The sequence below is a fragment of the Antennarius striatus genome, chromosome 5 (genome assembly GCF_040054535.1).
Source record: "Antennarius striatus isolate MH-2024 chromosome 5, ASM4005453v1, whole genome shotgun sequence".
Taxonomy (NCBI): Eukaryota; Metazoa; Chordata; class Actinopteri; order Lophiiformes; family Antennariidae; genus Antennarius; species Antennarius striatus.
In genome coordinates this window covers 12,519,508-12,532,124 of record NC_090780.1, presented here as the reverse complement: position 1 = coordinate 12,532,124, position 12,617 = coordinate 12,519,508, and the positions used below count along the sequence as shown (strand labels likewise).

Genomic DNA, 12,617 nt, shown 5'->3' with positions numbered 1-12,617 from the left:
GTTTTGTGACAGTTAAAATAGTTTCTTGTTTTGCTTTTGTGAACGTAGCTTTCTGTCATACCAACTCTATTTAAACCCATCTGCAGGTTCTGGGGTTTTGTCTCATAGTTCTACTGTTAAAATTGTTTAGTGAACATCACATCAGCTGCACAAACAAGACCTCTTGTGACTGCTGTCATGAAGTTCTTTAAAGTGAGTAGATGAATGCTAAACTGTGATTAGATATCAGTAGCGTCTCTTTCCTTGAATTAAACAATGAAAAACTCCGGTGAATTCTGGGCATTCTAGCACCTAGTTAACACTGGCATTCTCCATATTTTATGAATGTGCATGAGATAAAGATTTGAAGCAAATAATAGAGAACTTGGTATGAAATTGACAAATTTTCCAGACATGAGATAGAAGCAGGAACTCACACATCACACTGCACAGTTGTGCTGAGAATCTTCACAAATATTGCCACAATATAAAAAAATATAATATTAAATACAAAAGCATAACCAAAAAGCCCAGATCTATTCCTACATTGAAAAAAATTGTCATTTCAGGTAGATTTGAGTTCTGAAGCTTTTAGCTACAGCAATCTGTTTGTGGACGTGCACAAAAATACTGACCACGTTTGCTGTCAGAATATTGCCTCACATTGATTGAGAAAACACACAATAGATGTTGTTTTTTCCTTGGGTTTTGGCACATTTCCAGAAAGTGACAAGACGGTAGGAGTTTTGTATGTTGTGGTGCATTATGCGGTCTAACCAGTTGAGCTTCTCTTCTCATGCTTCATTGTATTATGGGATTGTACAGTCAAAGAATTGCGTCATAATGCAGGTCAGAGTATATGGCTTCTAATGAGGGGAGGTGATAAGACTGTCCAAGATTACGCTCAACATGAAGGATCTTTGCCAAATCCACATAACAAATCAAAGAGCTATCATTTCAGCTAAGTGTTAACTGGGCTTAAATTCCAACTGTGTCTATGAAGTTACTTTAACTCAGTGCTCAAAGTGAAGTGCTGCTTGAAAATATATGTTGTGGACTTTGAGCTATCAAGGTCAGGCTGGTTACTCTGTAATGAAGGATTCAGGAGAGTTTTCCAGATTATGCAGATTATGACACATGGTGGCTGAGAAGACATGTACAGAGAACGAGACTGAGATAGATAAATAGGGGGAGAGGGGGAGAGAGAGAGAGAGAGAGAGAGAGAGAGAGAGAGAGAGAGAGAGAGAGAGGCAGAGGGAGAGGGAGAGAGGGAGGGAGGAGCTACCTATGAGTCAGAATAGTGACATGTGCGTGGTTCAATTTTTACATGACTCAAATACTTCTTGGAAACTTCAGCTCTCTGTACAACAGGACGAGCCATGGAGCAGACACACCTCAGAGTGGATTGCTTACAGTGGATTAACAAACGCCGTAAGTGATCTGGACTGTGTTTCTATAAGAATGTTAATGTGACGTCTATTGTATTATGAATATATGTAATAATGCTGCTTACCTATCCAATTGACAGTAACCATGACTTTGAGAATCACAAAATTATTGGTGCTTGTATAAAAGAAAACTTATGAGGAAGAAACGAGAATAATCCAGCATTCAGATTCTTCTCCTGACTTCAGGTATAACATGTACAAGTCCTGAAATGAGTTTAAGTATAAACTAGAATACATAGTTTTCAAGTACTCACAAGTCCTAAACTAATAAACTATGTCCCTTGTGATTATTCTATTATGCTGTTTATAATATAATAATATTATTAGTGTGTATGTAAAAGCAGGCTTTATCTTTTAAGGTAGAACTGATAATGAACAGTTTGTCATCTGATGGCATGACGGGATTATTATCTCTTCCAAGAAGGTTGTGTGTTCACTCAGGTCCATTTGTTTGTTGGTTGGAGGATATCACTGGGTCAGAAGAGACCACATTAAATGTTGGTACAGACATTGATAGAGATGAAGCTACAGGATTTTTTTCAACTTTTATTTCTTAATCTTCATTTCCAGTTATTATTTTTTAATCACAATAATGCACTCATCTTGAAGAAAATGGTGTTATGGTCAGGAAAGGAACCCTAAAGGACCAAAGTAGCAGGAGTGGAGTAAGGTTAACAATAATTTTTTATGGTAGTGCCGGAAAACATTCAAATGGATGCAGGGTGAAGCTGGCTGCACAGTGCTGGAGAGAGCTCAGGGAAAGAGGATGAAGAGGCAGCAAATAGGTGGTTAAAACACAAGTTAGTGGGGTTGGTCCACATGAAGAAAAGGGCTAAATAAAGCTCAACTGGAGAAGCCCTACTGAACACGACTCTCAAGGTGAAAAAGTAGGCTAGCCCCGATTCCTTCACGCACCAGCCCCACACGCCAATGAAAGACGGGAGAACAGAAAAGTAAAAGACAACTACAGCCACAGAACACAACCATCAAAAACAGGTTCAAATAAAAATCGGGAGCCAACTGATTTGAGCCGTGGTGTTTTACAAATCTGGTGACCATCACATAACTGCTAACTGGCTGTGACTTTGACTTTAGATTAGTCTGGACTGAATTAAAGGCTCATCAAGCCTTGTGGGGCAACAGTATGTTAGTGAGTTCCTGATTAGTTTTTGGATTAAGTGGCTGACTGTTTTTGATATAACTTTAGATAACTTTTTGTAGTTAAGCTTTTATCCAAATGTTAGATTGTAGAGCCTCTACAAGTTTCATGTGTAGGTCAAATTGTAAGTATGACCATCAAATTAACGTGAAGAGGTGAGAGAATTCCTTCTCAAATATAGTGGAATGGGGAAAAAAGTAGTTTGAAATGAATACTGAGGTGCCTCAAATAACTCTAAATTTCACTTTAGAGCATCCATCCATCCATCCATCCATCCATTTTCAACAGCTTATCCGGGGCTCGGTCGCGGGGGCAACAGTCTCAGGAGGGATGCCCATACTTCCCTCTCCCCAGACACCTCCTTCAGCTCCCCCGGGGGGATCCGAGGCGTTGACAGAGACATAGTCCCTCCAGCATATCTTATGTCTTCCCCGAGGTCTCGTCCCGGTAGGACATGCCTGGAACACCATCCCAGGGAGGCGTCCAGGAGGCATCCGAAACAGATGCCCGAGCCACCTCAGCTCGATGTGAAGCAGCAGTTCTACTCTGAGCTCCTCCCTGGTGACTGAGCTCCTCTTCCTATCTTTAAGTGTGCGCCCAGCCACTCTACAGAGGAAACTCATTTCAGTCGCTTGTATCAGGGATCTGGTCCTTTCGGTCATGACCATAGGTGAGAGTAGGAATGTAAATTGACTGGTAAATCGGGAGCTTCGTCTTGCGACTCAGCTCTTTCTTCACCACGACAGACCTATACAGCGACCGCATCACTGCGGAGGCTGCACCGATCTGTCTGTCAATCTCACGTTCCATACTTCCCTCACTCTTGAACAAGACCACAAGATACTTAAAGTCCTCCACTTGGGACAAAGACTCTTTACCGACCTGAAGAGGGTACACCACCTTTTTCCGGTCAAGAACCATGGCCTCGGATTTAGAGCTGCTGATCCTCATCCCACTCGCGTCACACTCATTTGCAAACCATCCCAATGCACCCTGAAGGTCCAGGTTTGAGTCCAACAGGACAACGTCATCAGCGAAAAGCAGAGATGAAATCATTTTGTCCCCAAATCCTTTGATCCTGACTGTGCCTAGAAATTCTGTCCATAAAGATTATGAACAGAACCGCTGATAGAGAGCAGCCCTGCCAAAGTCCAACATGCACCTGGAACAGGTCTGACTTACTGCTGGCAATGCAAACCATGCTCTGGCTTCGGTCATACAGGGACTGGACAGCCCTCAGCAAAGGGCCCTGAACCCTATACTTCCAAATCACTCCCCACAAGATACCACGGGGGACACAGTCGAATGCCTTCTCCAGATCCACTAAACACATGTGGACTGGTTGGGCAAACTTCCATGAACCCTCGAGCACTCTATGGAGAATGTAGAGCTGGTCCAATGTTCCGCGACTGGGATGAAAACCGCATTATTCCTCCTGAATCCGCGGTTTGACTATAGGTCTAATCCTCCTCTCCAGTATCCTGGAATAGACTTTCCCCAGGAGGCTGAGGAGTGTGTTCCCCTATATAGTCCCCAAGGAGAACAACTGAGTCCTCAGTAATAGCACTATTTAGTACCCCTCCCAGGAACTCCAAGAAGGCCGGGATTAATGCAATTTCCTCCGGGATTATTAAAGTATCTATCTATCCATCTATTCCACACTGCTATTTGGCCCGTAGGCTGAAACAACAGTGAGACACCTTACCCAACCCAAAGGTGTACGGAGGTGACCCTCTCATTTACCGGGGTGACCTCCAACATATGACGGCTGAGCTGTGGGGCTATAAGCAAGCCCACACCAGCCCGCCACCTCTCACCTTGGGTAACATCAGAAAAGTGGAAAGTCCAGCCCCTCTAAAGGGTTTGGTTTCCAGAGCCCAAGCTGTGGGTGGAGGTGAGCCCAACTATATCCAGTAGGTACCTCTCAACCTCCCTCACAAGCTCTGGCTCCTTTCCCCCCAGCAAGGTGACGTTCCATGTCCCTATAGCTAGACTCTTTGTCTGGGGATTGGGTCATCAAGCCCCATGCTGACGACTGCCACCCAAAACACGACGGCACCCGTCTCTTACGGTTTCCTCGGTGGGTGGTGAGTCTATCGGAGATTGGGCCCATGTCATCCTTTCAAGGCCCGGCCACCAGGCGCTCACTTACGAGCCCCAACCCTGGGCCTGGCTCCAGGGTGAGGCCCTGGTTGCGCCATACTGGGTAACGTCACAGTCCTTGATATTTTACTTGTCATAGGGGCTTTACTAAAGCTCTTAGTCTGGCCCGTCACCCAGGTCCTGTTTGCCAAGGGAGACCCTAGCAGGAGCATAAAGCCCTTGACAACATATACAGGCCTGTAGTAGTTCCTGGGATCATTCAGGCACTCAAACTCACCCACCACGATAAGGTGGCATCTCTCGGGGGAGAGCAGTATATTGTGTATACTACCTGTGTATAAATATATACAGTATATATTTAGAGCAGTATTGTGTCAATACACATCATTGGAAACACACATAAATACATTAACCTAGGCCATTAAAAAACTGTAACATCGACTGTATTTCGTTATCTGGAGCAATAACATAAATCTTTGTCTCAAGTTGGTTCTGTCCTTGATGATGTGCTGTTTGTTCTCCAGGCTGACGTCATGAGGACCAGGAGGACGTTTGGAGAAAAATGACATAGGACTCATTCTCCAGAGCTTCCTCCAGCAACATGTTTCTTCTTGGGTGGACCATTTGGTGTGTTTTACTGGCTCTGTGTGAGTTGACCTGGGGTTTGGAGGTTTCTGGATATGGCAGTGATGAAGTCATATGTCCACAGGTACATTAAGAGACACTGCAGTACAAACATTTTTCTTTGTTGACAGATCACACTTCTAATTTCCTTTAGACTGTGGCCTGCTTTGACATTTTAATTTCCTTTTTAACAGTTTGTTTGTCATTCTAACATACAAGTTACAACCATATAAAGGGTTAAAGCTATTTGCCATCTTATCACAATATAGGCTTATGAAAAGCAAATATTTAAGCCTCGCACTGAAAATAAATCATTGTCCTGCTCATAATAAATATGTCCATATAGTTTCTCTATGACTGCACCTCAGAAGATGAGATGTCTCTTACAATAGCAGACAGAGAGGATGTGGAGGTCAAAAACTTGAACCCACACATCAAGCTCTGCTGTAAGGACAAAGATCTGTGCACCATATGTCTGTGGATAGACGCAGACATCAACATCCACCCAGATGGAGACGTGGAGGATGAAGGCTACCCTTGGTCTGAAGAGGAGGATTATCATGAGGACACAAGGAATCCTAAAGGTACAAACTTGATCCCAGCTATTGATTTGCCTTAATGATGACCCTGACAGTCTCTCCCAAGGTAACTCAAATTATTGTCTAATAGTAATAAGAGGAAATTTATTTCTTACATCAACCAAGATTTGATGACAGTCAGCTCCTGGAGAGAAGGCAATGTTAGGGAAATTATTGAATGAACAAACATGGAACAATATTATTAATTATTCTCTCATGTGAACATTTGTTGAAAAGCACAACACAATATCAATACTGCATTTCAATTTATTTATTCATTTGTCTATCAATTCAGAAACGTGGTGAAAATATTTGATTTGAATCTAATAGAGGAACCAAACTGTGTCTGCCTTAGGCCCCGTCCACGCGATGATGGATTTTTTTTAAATGCAACTTTTTTGTTGCATTTACGCCTTCCATCCAAACGACAATGCAGATATCCGGAACGAAAATGCAACTTTTCGAAAACGTTGGCCGAGGTGGATTTTTTTAAAAACGCTGGGTCTTGCCTGCGACGAAAACCTCTGTGACGTCATATTTATGTGCCCGTGTTTTCTGACAACAAAATATGTAGGATTCCTATTGGATAAAATTTGACTCAATACTGCCACCAAATGGTTTGGCATGCTTATAGCCATCTTCGTAAACGCACTGATGCGTTTACGTGTGGACGGAGATTTTTTTGAAAACGCTGTCGTGTAGACGCAAATTGTTTTCGATGCGTTTTTAAAAAGTTGCGTTTTTAAAAAAATCCATCATTGTGTGGACGGGGCCTTAAAAACAAAAGAATACTCTGGGAGTGCAGACCTTCTATATTAAAAACCAGAGAATGTGTCACAGGCAGATTTAATTGTGGTTATAAATAGTATTAATAAGTGAGTTTCACACGAGAACCTTTGGGCTGCTTTGACAGGGTTTGACAGGGGTTTGCTTTCTCTGACTGCTGTTTAATTATCCAAGATGTGTTCAGGTTTTTAAAAAAAAGATTCACCTGTATTTAGGAATGATGAAGACTGCAACAACATGCAGATTCACCTCAGCTTTTAACCAGAGCTGTTTAATTAATCCACTTGACTTTAAGAAAGTTTCTTGAAAATGTTTTGCCTCTCATCCAAGAGGCTTTGTGAGTTCTGAAGGTGGCTGGTTTTGTCTCATCTTATTAAACCAGTGGGGTGTGGTCACTGCTATTCACACTTCAACGGCCGTAGTTGAAACCCGTCTGGTTCCTAAACAATGGTTGATGGGGGTACCAGGGGGTGTCAAACGGGGGTCGTTGAAATGCGAGTTTCACTGAGCCTTTGTACAGTAATGAGGGTCATTAGCATGAGACATATCTTCTTCTTCTGCTTTCGGCTTTTCCCTTCAGGGGCCGCCACAGCAAGTCAGTTGCCTCCATCTAACCCTGTCTTCTGCATCCTCTTCTCTCAAACCAACTACCTTCATGTCCTCTTTCATTACATCTGTAAACCTCCTCCTTGACCTTCCTCTAGGCCCCCTGCCTGGTCTACCAATATATTCACTATCTCTCCTCTGGACATGTCTAAACCATCTCAGTCTGGCCTCTCTGACTTTATCTCCAAAACTTCTAACATGTGCTGTCCCTCTGATGTACTCATTCCTGATCCAATCCATCCTGGTCACTCCCAAATAGAACCTCAGCATCTTTGTCTCTTCTACCTCCACCTTTATATCCTGTATTTTCCTCAGTGACACTGTCTCTAGACCAAACAACATCACTGGTCTCACCTTTCCTTTCATTTTAGCTGAAACTCTTCTATCACACATCACACCCGACACTTTCCTCCACCCGTACCATCCTGCCTGTACACGCTTCTTCACTTCTTTTCCACACTCTCCATTGCTCTGGACTGTTGAGCCTAAGTACTTAAAATCCTCCACCTTCTTGATCTCTTCTCCTTGTAAACTCACTCTTCCACTTGGGTCCCCTCTCATTCACACACCTGTACTCTAACCTTCATTCCTCCTTTCCAGGACAAACCTCCACCTCTCTAGCTTCTCCTCCACATGTTCCCTGCTCTCACTGCAAATCACAATGTCATCTGCAAACATCATAGTCCATGTAGATTCCTGTCTAACCTCGTCTGTCAGCAAGACAAGAAGGGGCTCAGAGCTGATCCCTGATGCAGGCCCACCTCCACCTTGAACTCCTCTGTCACACCTACAGCACACCTCACCACTGTCTTACAGCTGTAGCATGAGATGAATATGCTAGGATATTCATTTTTGGGAGTTTCAAAAGGACCTGATTGTAAATGAACAAAAGGTGGTGTCGCAGACCACCCCCCGTTCACAGATGGCTCCTCCACTTTGATGTGGATGGCTTCTTTTACTCATCTCTTAAACCATCTGTCTTCCCTGTCAAAGATCTGAACATCAGTATTCTGAAGTGAGTGTCCCTCTTCCTTGAGGTGAAGGAAGACTACTGAGTCCTGACCTATTGAGTTGGCTCTTCTGTGTTGGGCCATATAGTATAGTGGTTGTTTGGTTTCCCCTATGTAGACATCTGAGCATTCCTTGCTGCATTTGACTGCATATACCAGACTGATCTTCTGACTGTGTGGTGTTGGGTCTTCCTCCTCATTTTTTCAGACACTCCAGACAATTATGGGATCACTATACAGTTACGCTTGATCTCCTTCTCTTCCGTCTTCACTGGGTTATTCTCCTTTCTGGATCTTGTGTGAGCCTTCACAAAGGTCCAGTCAAGATATCCACGGAGTTTTCAGTGCCCCTTTTAGGTGTTGGTGTTCTTTTACCTGGTCTTGGGTACTGGTTGGTAGCTTGTCAGCCCCATTTTGCAGGTATGACGCCAAGCTTGTATTCCAGTGCATGGTGAGAGTCAAAAAGTAGCTACTGCTCCATGTGTCCGTGTGACTTCTTTCATCTTTTATGCAGACCTCACAATCCAAAAAGGGTAATCTCTTGTCCTTTACGTCCTCTCTGGTAAACTTGATGTTGCTGCCTGCAGAGTTGCTGTTTACTGTGAAAGGTTGCACCTCATGGATTTTGATCTTGACCCATTGTTCCGTTGAACAAGGTCAGGGCCCTGTGATCCACTTCTTCCATGTACAGATTGGCCACACTAGGAGACAACAGCGAGCCCATGGAACATCCCCGTTTCTGCGTATAGAAGCTCCCTCTGTACTGTAAAGAGGTGGTGTTTAGGCAGAGGCCCAAAAGTTGGAAGATCAACGGCCCCCCTTTGACACCCCCTGGCACCCCCATCAACCATCGTTGAGGAGCCAGACGGGTTTCAACTAAGGTCGTTGAAATGTGAATAGCACTGACCACACCCCACAGGGTTAATAAACTGGGACAAGGCCAACCACCTTCAGAACTGACAAAGTCTCTTGGATTAGAGCGAAATGTTTTCAAGAAACTTTCTTAAAGTCCAGTGAATTTATTTAAAAAGTTTTGGATAACCATGGCCTGGATAACTGAGAACCTGCACAGCTTCTCAGCTTTTAACAACTTTGCTCAAGAGCCATCTCTATAAAAAACGTGTCATCAAAATCAGTTGACAGCCAAACAAACTTAATGAAAGAATATAACCGCCTTAAACTCTCCTTGGCAGCAGGCAGGATTGTATTCAAAAGGCATGGTATTCACACACACATGCACATACGTGCATGCACAAGCACACACACAAACACACACACACAAACATATGAGGATAATAAAAATAATTAATATCTGTCTGATCTTTTAACTGTGGATTTAGAAATACGATTAATTACTGGTCTTAAAGGTCAAAGCTCTTTTATGAATTATTTGTCAAACCCTTGTACTGTTTCTATTGCAACAGCATCAGTGACAGTGTGTTATAGCACAGCAGCTACCATGCCTCTGTGCAAGAAGGTGGAGTTTACAGTCAACCACACAGATTCTCCTCTGCAAAACCAAGCAAAGGTACCACAGATTCCATCTACCGTCTACAGAAATATATTAATTGCATTCAGTCACTTCAATATAAAAATGTGTGTGTGTGTGTGTGTGTGTGTGTGTGTGTGTGTGTGTGTGTGTGTGTGTGTGTGTGTGTGTGTGTGTGTGTGTGTAGATATCTGTAGTAATCGCCAAGCCAACTGGGATTTCCTTTGGCAGCCGTGTGATTGTTTACACCTTACCATCACATCTACTTCGAGAAGTTCTCGTTCCTTCTCTCACTGACGGTGAGCCTCAGTCTCAGTGTCTTCTGCTGTGCAGTACTGCAGCAGTGGCTGAATCACTGTATTTTCTGTCTTCAGTGTGCTCCCATGATCAACAGGAACAACTGAAAGAATGTCGTGGTAATTCAACGCCACCTGACAAATGTAATTCCTTCTCCTGTTTTACGTCGGTATGAAGACATGAACACAGTCTTGTCCTTCCAGTGCCAAGACTCAAGAGTGTGATCAACCAGGAGACAAATGAGGTGGAGCTGCTGTCTGCTGATGGCAGTGAGACTCTTCCCTCTGTGTGCATTCAGCATGAGCACAGCGGGAGATGTCAGGTCAGTGACTTACTGAATATCAGGCAGGAAATTTGGTGGTAGTCAATCTTTAATATATATGTTTGTATTTAAAATGCTTTGATAATATATTATCACGTACTTATTGACTATATTTGTATTAGTCATCTGAAACAGAAGCTAATTTGAATCTATTTTTCACTGCTGGTGTCTTTAAGGCATGATGTGTTCACTGTTTCTTTGTAGAGATGGAACAGCACAACAGTCCCGTTGTATGCTGTGACCAGCTGCATGTGTTTTCAGGTACTGTCATCACAGTTACTGTACTTACGGCCATCATAGCAGTGCTTCCTCCACACAGGACCTACATGTCTGATGTGTTTGTGGTTCTAGGTGTGGGATAAGGACAGTGAGACTTCAAGGCGCTCTCGAAGCTGCCCCTTCAGGAACTCAGGTGACGTCTGTCTGATCTGAGTTCGCAAAAGGAAGGTTGGGAAGTTTACCCCTGGCATGCTAATGTTTCCTGCCTGTCCTTTCCAGATTTCTCCTGGAGAAATGTGTGGCAGAACGTGTCAGTGTCTGTAGACCAGGGTCAAACAAACGACCAACACTTATTGCTGTGGTGGAACCTGTCTGCTCCCTGCAGGCTGGAAGGAGAAGTGTGGCCCTGCCACAAAGTGAGCAGCTGCCAGGAGATCAAGGGCTTCAGACAACAGCTGACAAATGGCACATGGAGACAAAACCTCAAAGGACAGTGGGTGAGAGAAATACATTTTTTCAAGTGGGACTGCATTTGTTTCAAATCCCATAAATATAAAACCTCGTATTTCCAGCTATGCTGTAACAATTCATCAAATGGTACTGAAAATAAAAAATAAAATAAAATAAAGTGCTGTGATGACACAACATTAGAATTTATTTATGATAGATTTACAACTGTGCCCTCTTCAGGAGAAAACAGGAGTCTTTAAAGACATTGACCTTCAGTTCGGCCTCTGCGTGATGGTAAAAGCAACCATTCACCCGCCACCTATATATCATTATATTACATACCTGTTGTCATTAAAGCTATTTGATGTTATTCATATAGGTTGAAGTAAAGGGAATGGAAGCAAATCTTGGTCCATTCTGCTATAACAACACTGAGAGGACGCGTTGGAGTCTCTTGATAGTTTGTCTTTTGCTGCTGGCCTGCGCGACTGTGCTCATATCCTGTTTGCTTCATGCATTTGTCAAGAGTAAGAATTATTACTTTTCCTTTTTGCAAGAAATTATATTAAAATCCAGGAGATGGAAATAGTTATCAAACACAAAAATGACAGAGGAGTATCTAATACCCATATATCTGCTGTCCTATTGTATATTTACTCTTTTTTTAAATTTTACAGAATGGGTGTGGAGCTGGCGTCATGGTGGATTTGTAAAAAGTGAGCATCGTTTACTTCTGATAAAGAAATCATAGAATCTTGATGGAAAAATAAAACTGACAGTTGTGTCGTTGTTTTTCTTGTCTAAAGTAGGCAGACGGCATCATGTGGTGCTGCTGAGCCCTCCAGATATGGATGATGGTGTATCTGAGTCGGTGTGTCAGCTGGGCTCCCTGTTGTGCAGCCGGGGCTTCAGTGTGTCGGTGGACCAGTGGAGCAGGAAGCAGCAGTGCAGGCAGGGGCCCCTGCCATGGCTCCACTCCCAGCTGCTGGAACTGGACAACTGTGGCGGCAGAGCTGTGCTTGTGTTGAGCCGCAGAGCCTTGGAGAGAGCAGACGAATGGACTCTTAGGAACAAAGACGCTATGAAAACAAAGAGTGAAGAGAAGGGTCAACCTCAGCCGGGCTCCCCTTACTCTGATGTGTTCATGGCCTCCCTGTTCCTCATCCAAGCAGACCGGCAGCTGGGCAGAGCTGGAAAACGTTTTCTGCTGGTGAATTTGGACTCTAATTTATGCAGTGAGAAGAAGATCCCAGAACCCCTTCAGGGTCTGACGCTGTTCCAGCTTCCTGCTCAGACCAAAGCTTTCCTAACTGAACTGACTCTGTGAGTGACAGGTGGACTAAAAACAAAGCAGACCTTCAGAACAACATCTTCAGATATTTTCACACTGTCCATACTGTGGAGATGTCAAATGTCATGCTGACCATTTTTCTTGGTGTGCAAATGAAAGACAGCTTTTTTCCAAAAGAAACGCTATTCAGAGGACACCTGCGAGGCCGGTCGTGTTGTTATTATGTTAAAAAAAACCCAAATCGATAATGTATGAA

At 43.4% G+C, this 12,617-nt stretch overlaps 1 protein-coding gene across 2 annotated transcripts; it reads left to right on the top strand.

Annotated features, from left to right (window-relative positions):
* Positions 1-1,314: 1,314 nt before the first annotated feature.
* il17rc (interleukin 17 receptor C) lies at positions 1,315-12,397 on the top strand. 2 transcript variants are annotated; one of them, XM_068315490.1, is made up of 14 exons: positions 1,315-1,410; positions 5,214-5,398; positions 5,660-5,897; positions 9,718-9,821; positions 9,970-10,081; positions 10,157-10,198; positions 10,283-10,401; positions 10,606-10,662; positions 10,753-10,813; positions 10,900-11,117; positions 11,311-11,364; positions 11,450-11,597; positions 11,748-11,786; positions 11,877-12,397. In XM_068315490.1, the coding sequence occupies exons 2-14, from the start codon at positions 5,291-5,293 to the stop codon at positions 12,395-12,397; spliced, it is 1,821 nt and encodes a 606-aa protein (XP_068171591.1). In that variant the 5' UTR covers positions 1,315-1,410; positions 5,214-5,290. The 2 variants fall into 2 exon arrangements, with proteins under 2 accessions (XP_068171591.1, XP_068171590.1); XM_068315489.1 differs by having other exon boundaries at positions 9,970-10,198.
* Positions 12,398-12,617: the final 220 nt, after the last annotated feature.

Excerpts from the sequence above, each read along its gene's own strand:
- il17rc (XM_068315489.1), top strand. The coding sequence starts at position 5,291 with ATGTTTCTTCTTGGGTGGACCATTTGGTGTGTTTTACTGGCTCTGTGT. Across the intron at positions 10,402-10,605 it reads AGCACAGCGGGAGATGTCAG|AGATGGAACAGCACAACAGT; the intron begins GTCAGTGACTTA and ends GTTTCTTTGTAG. Across the intron at positions 11,118-11,310 it reads AAAACCTCAAAGGACAGTGG|GAGAAAACAGGAGTCTTTAA; the intron begins GTGAGAGAAATA and ends TGCCCTCTTCAG.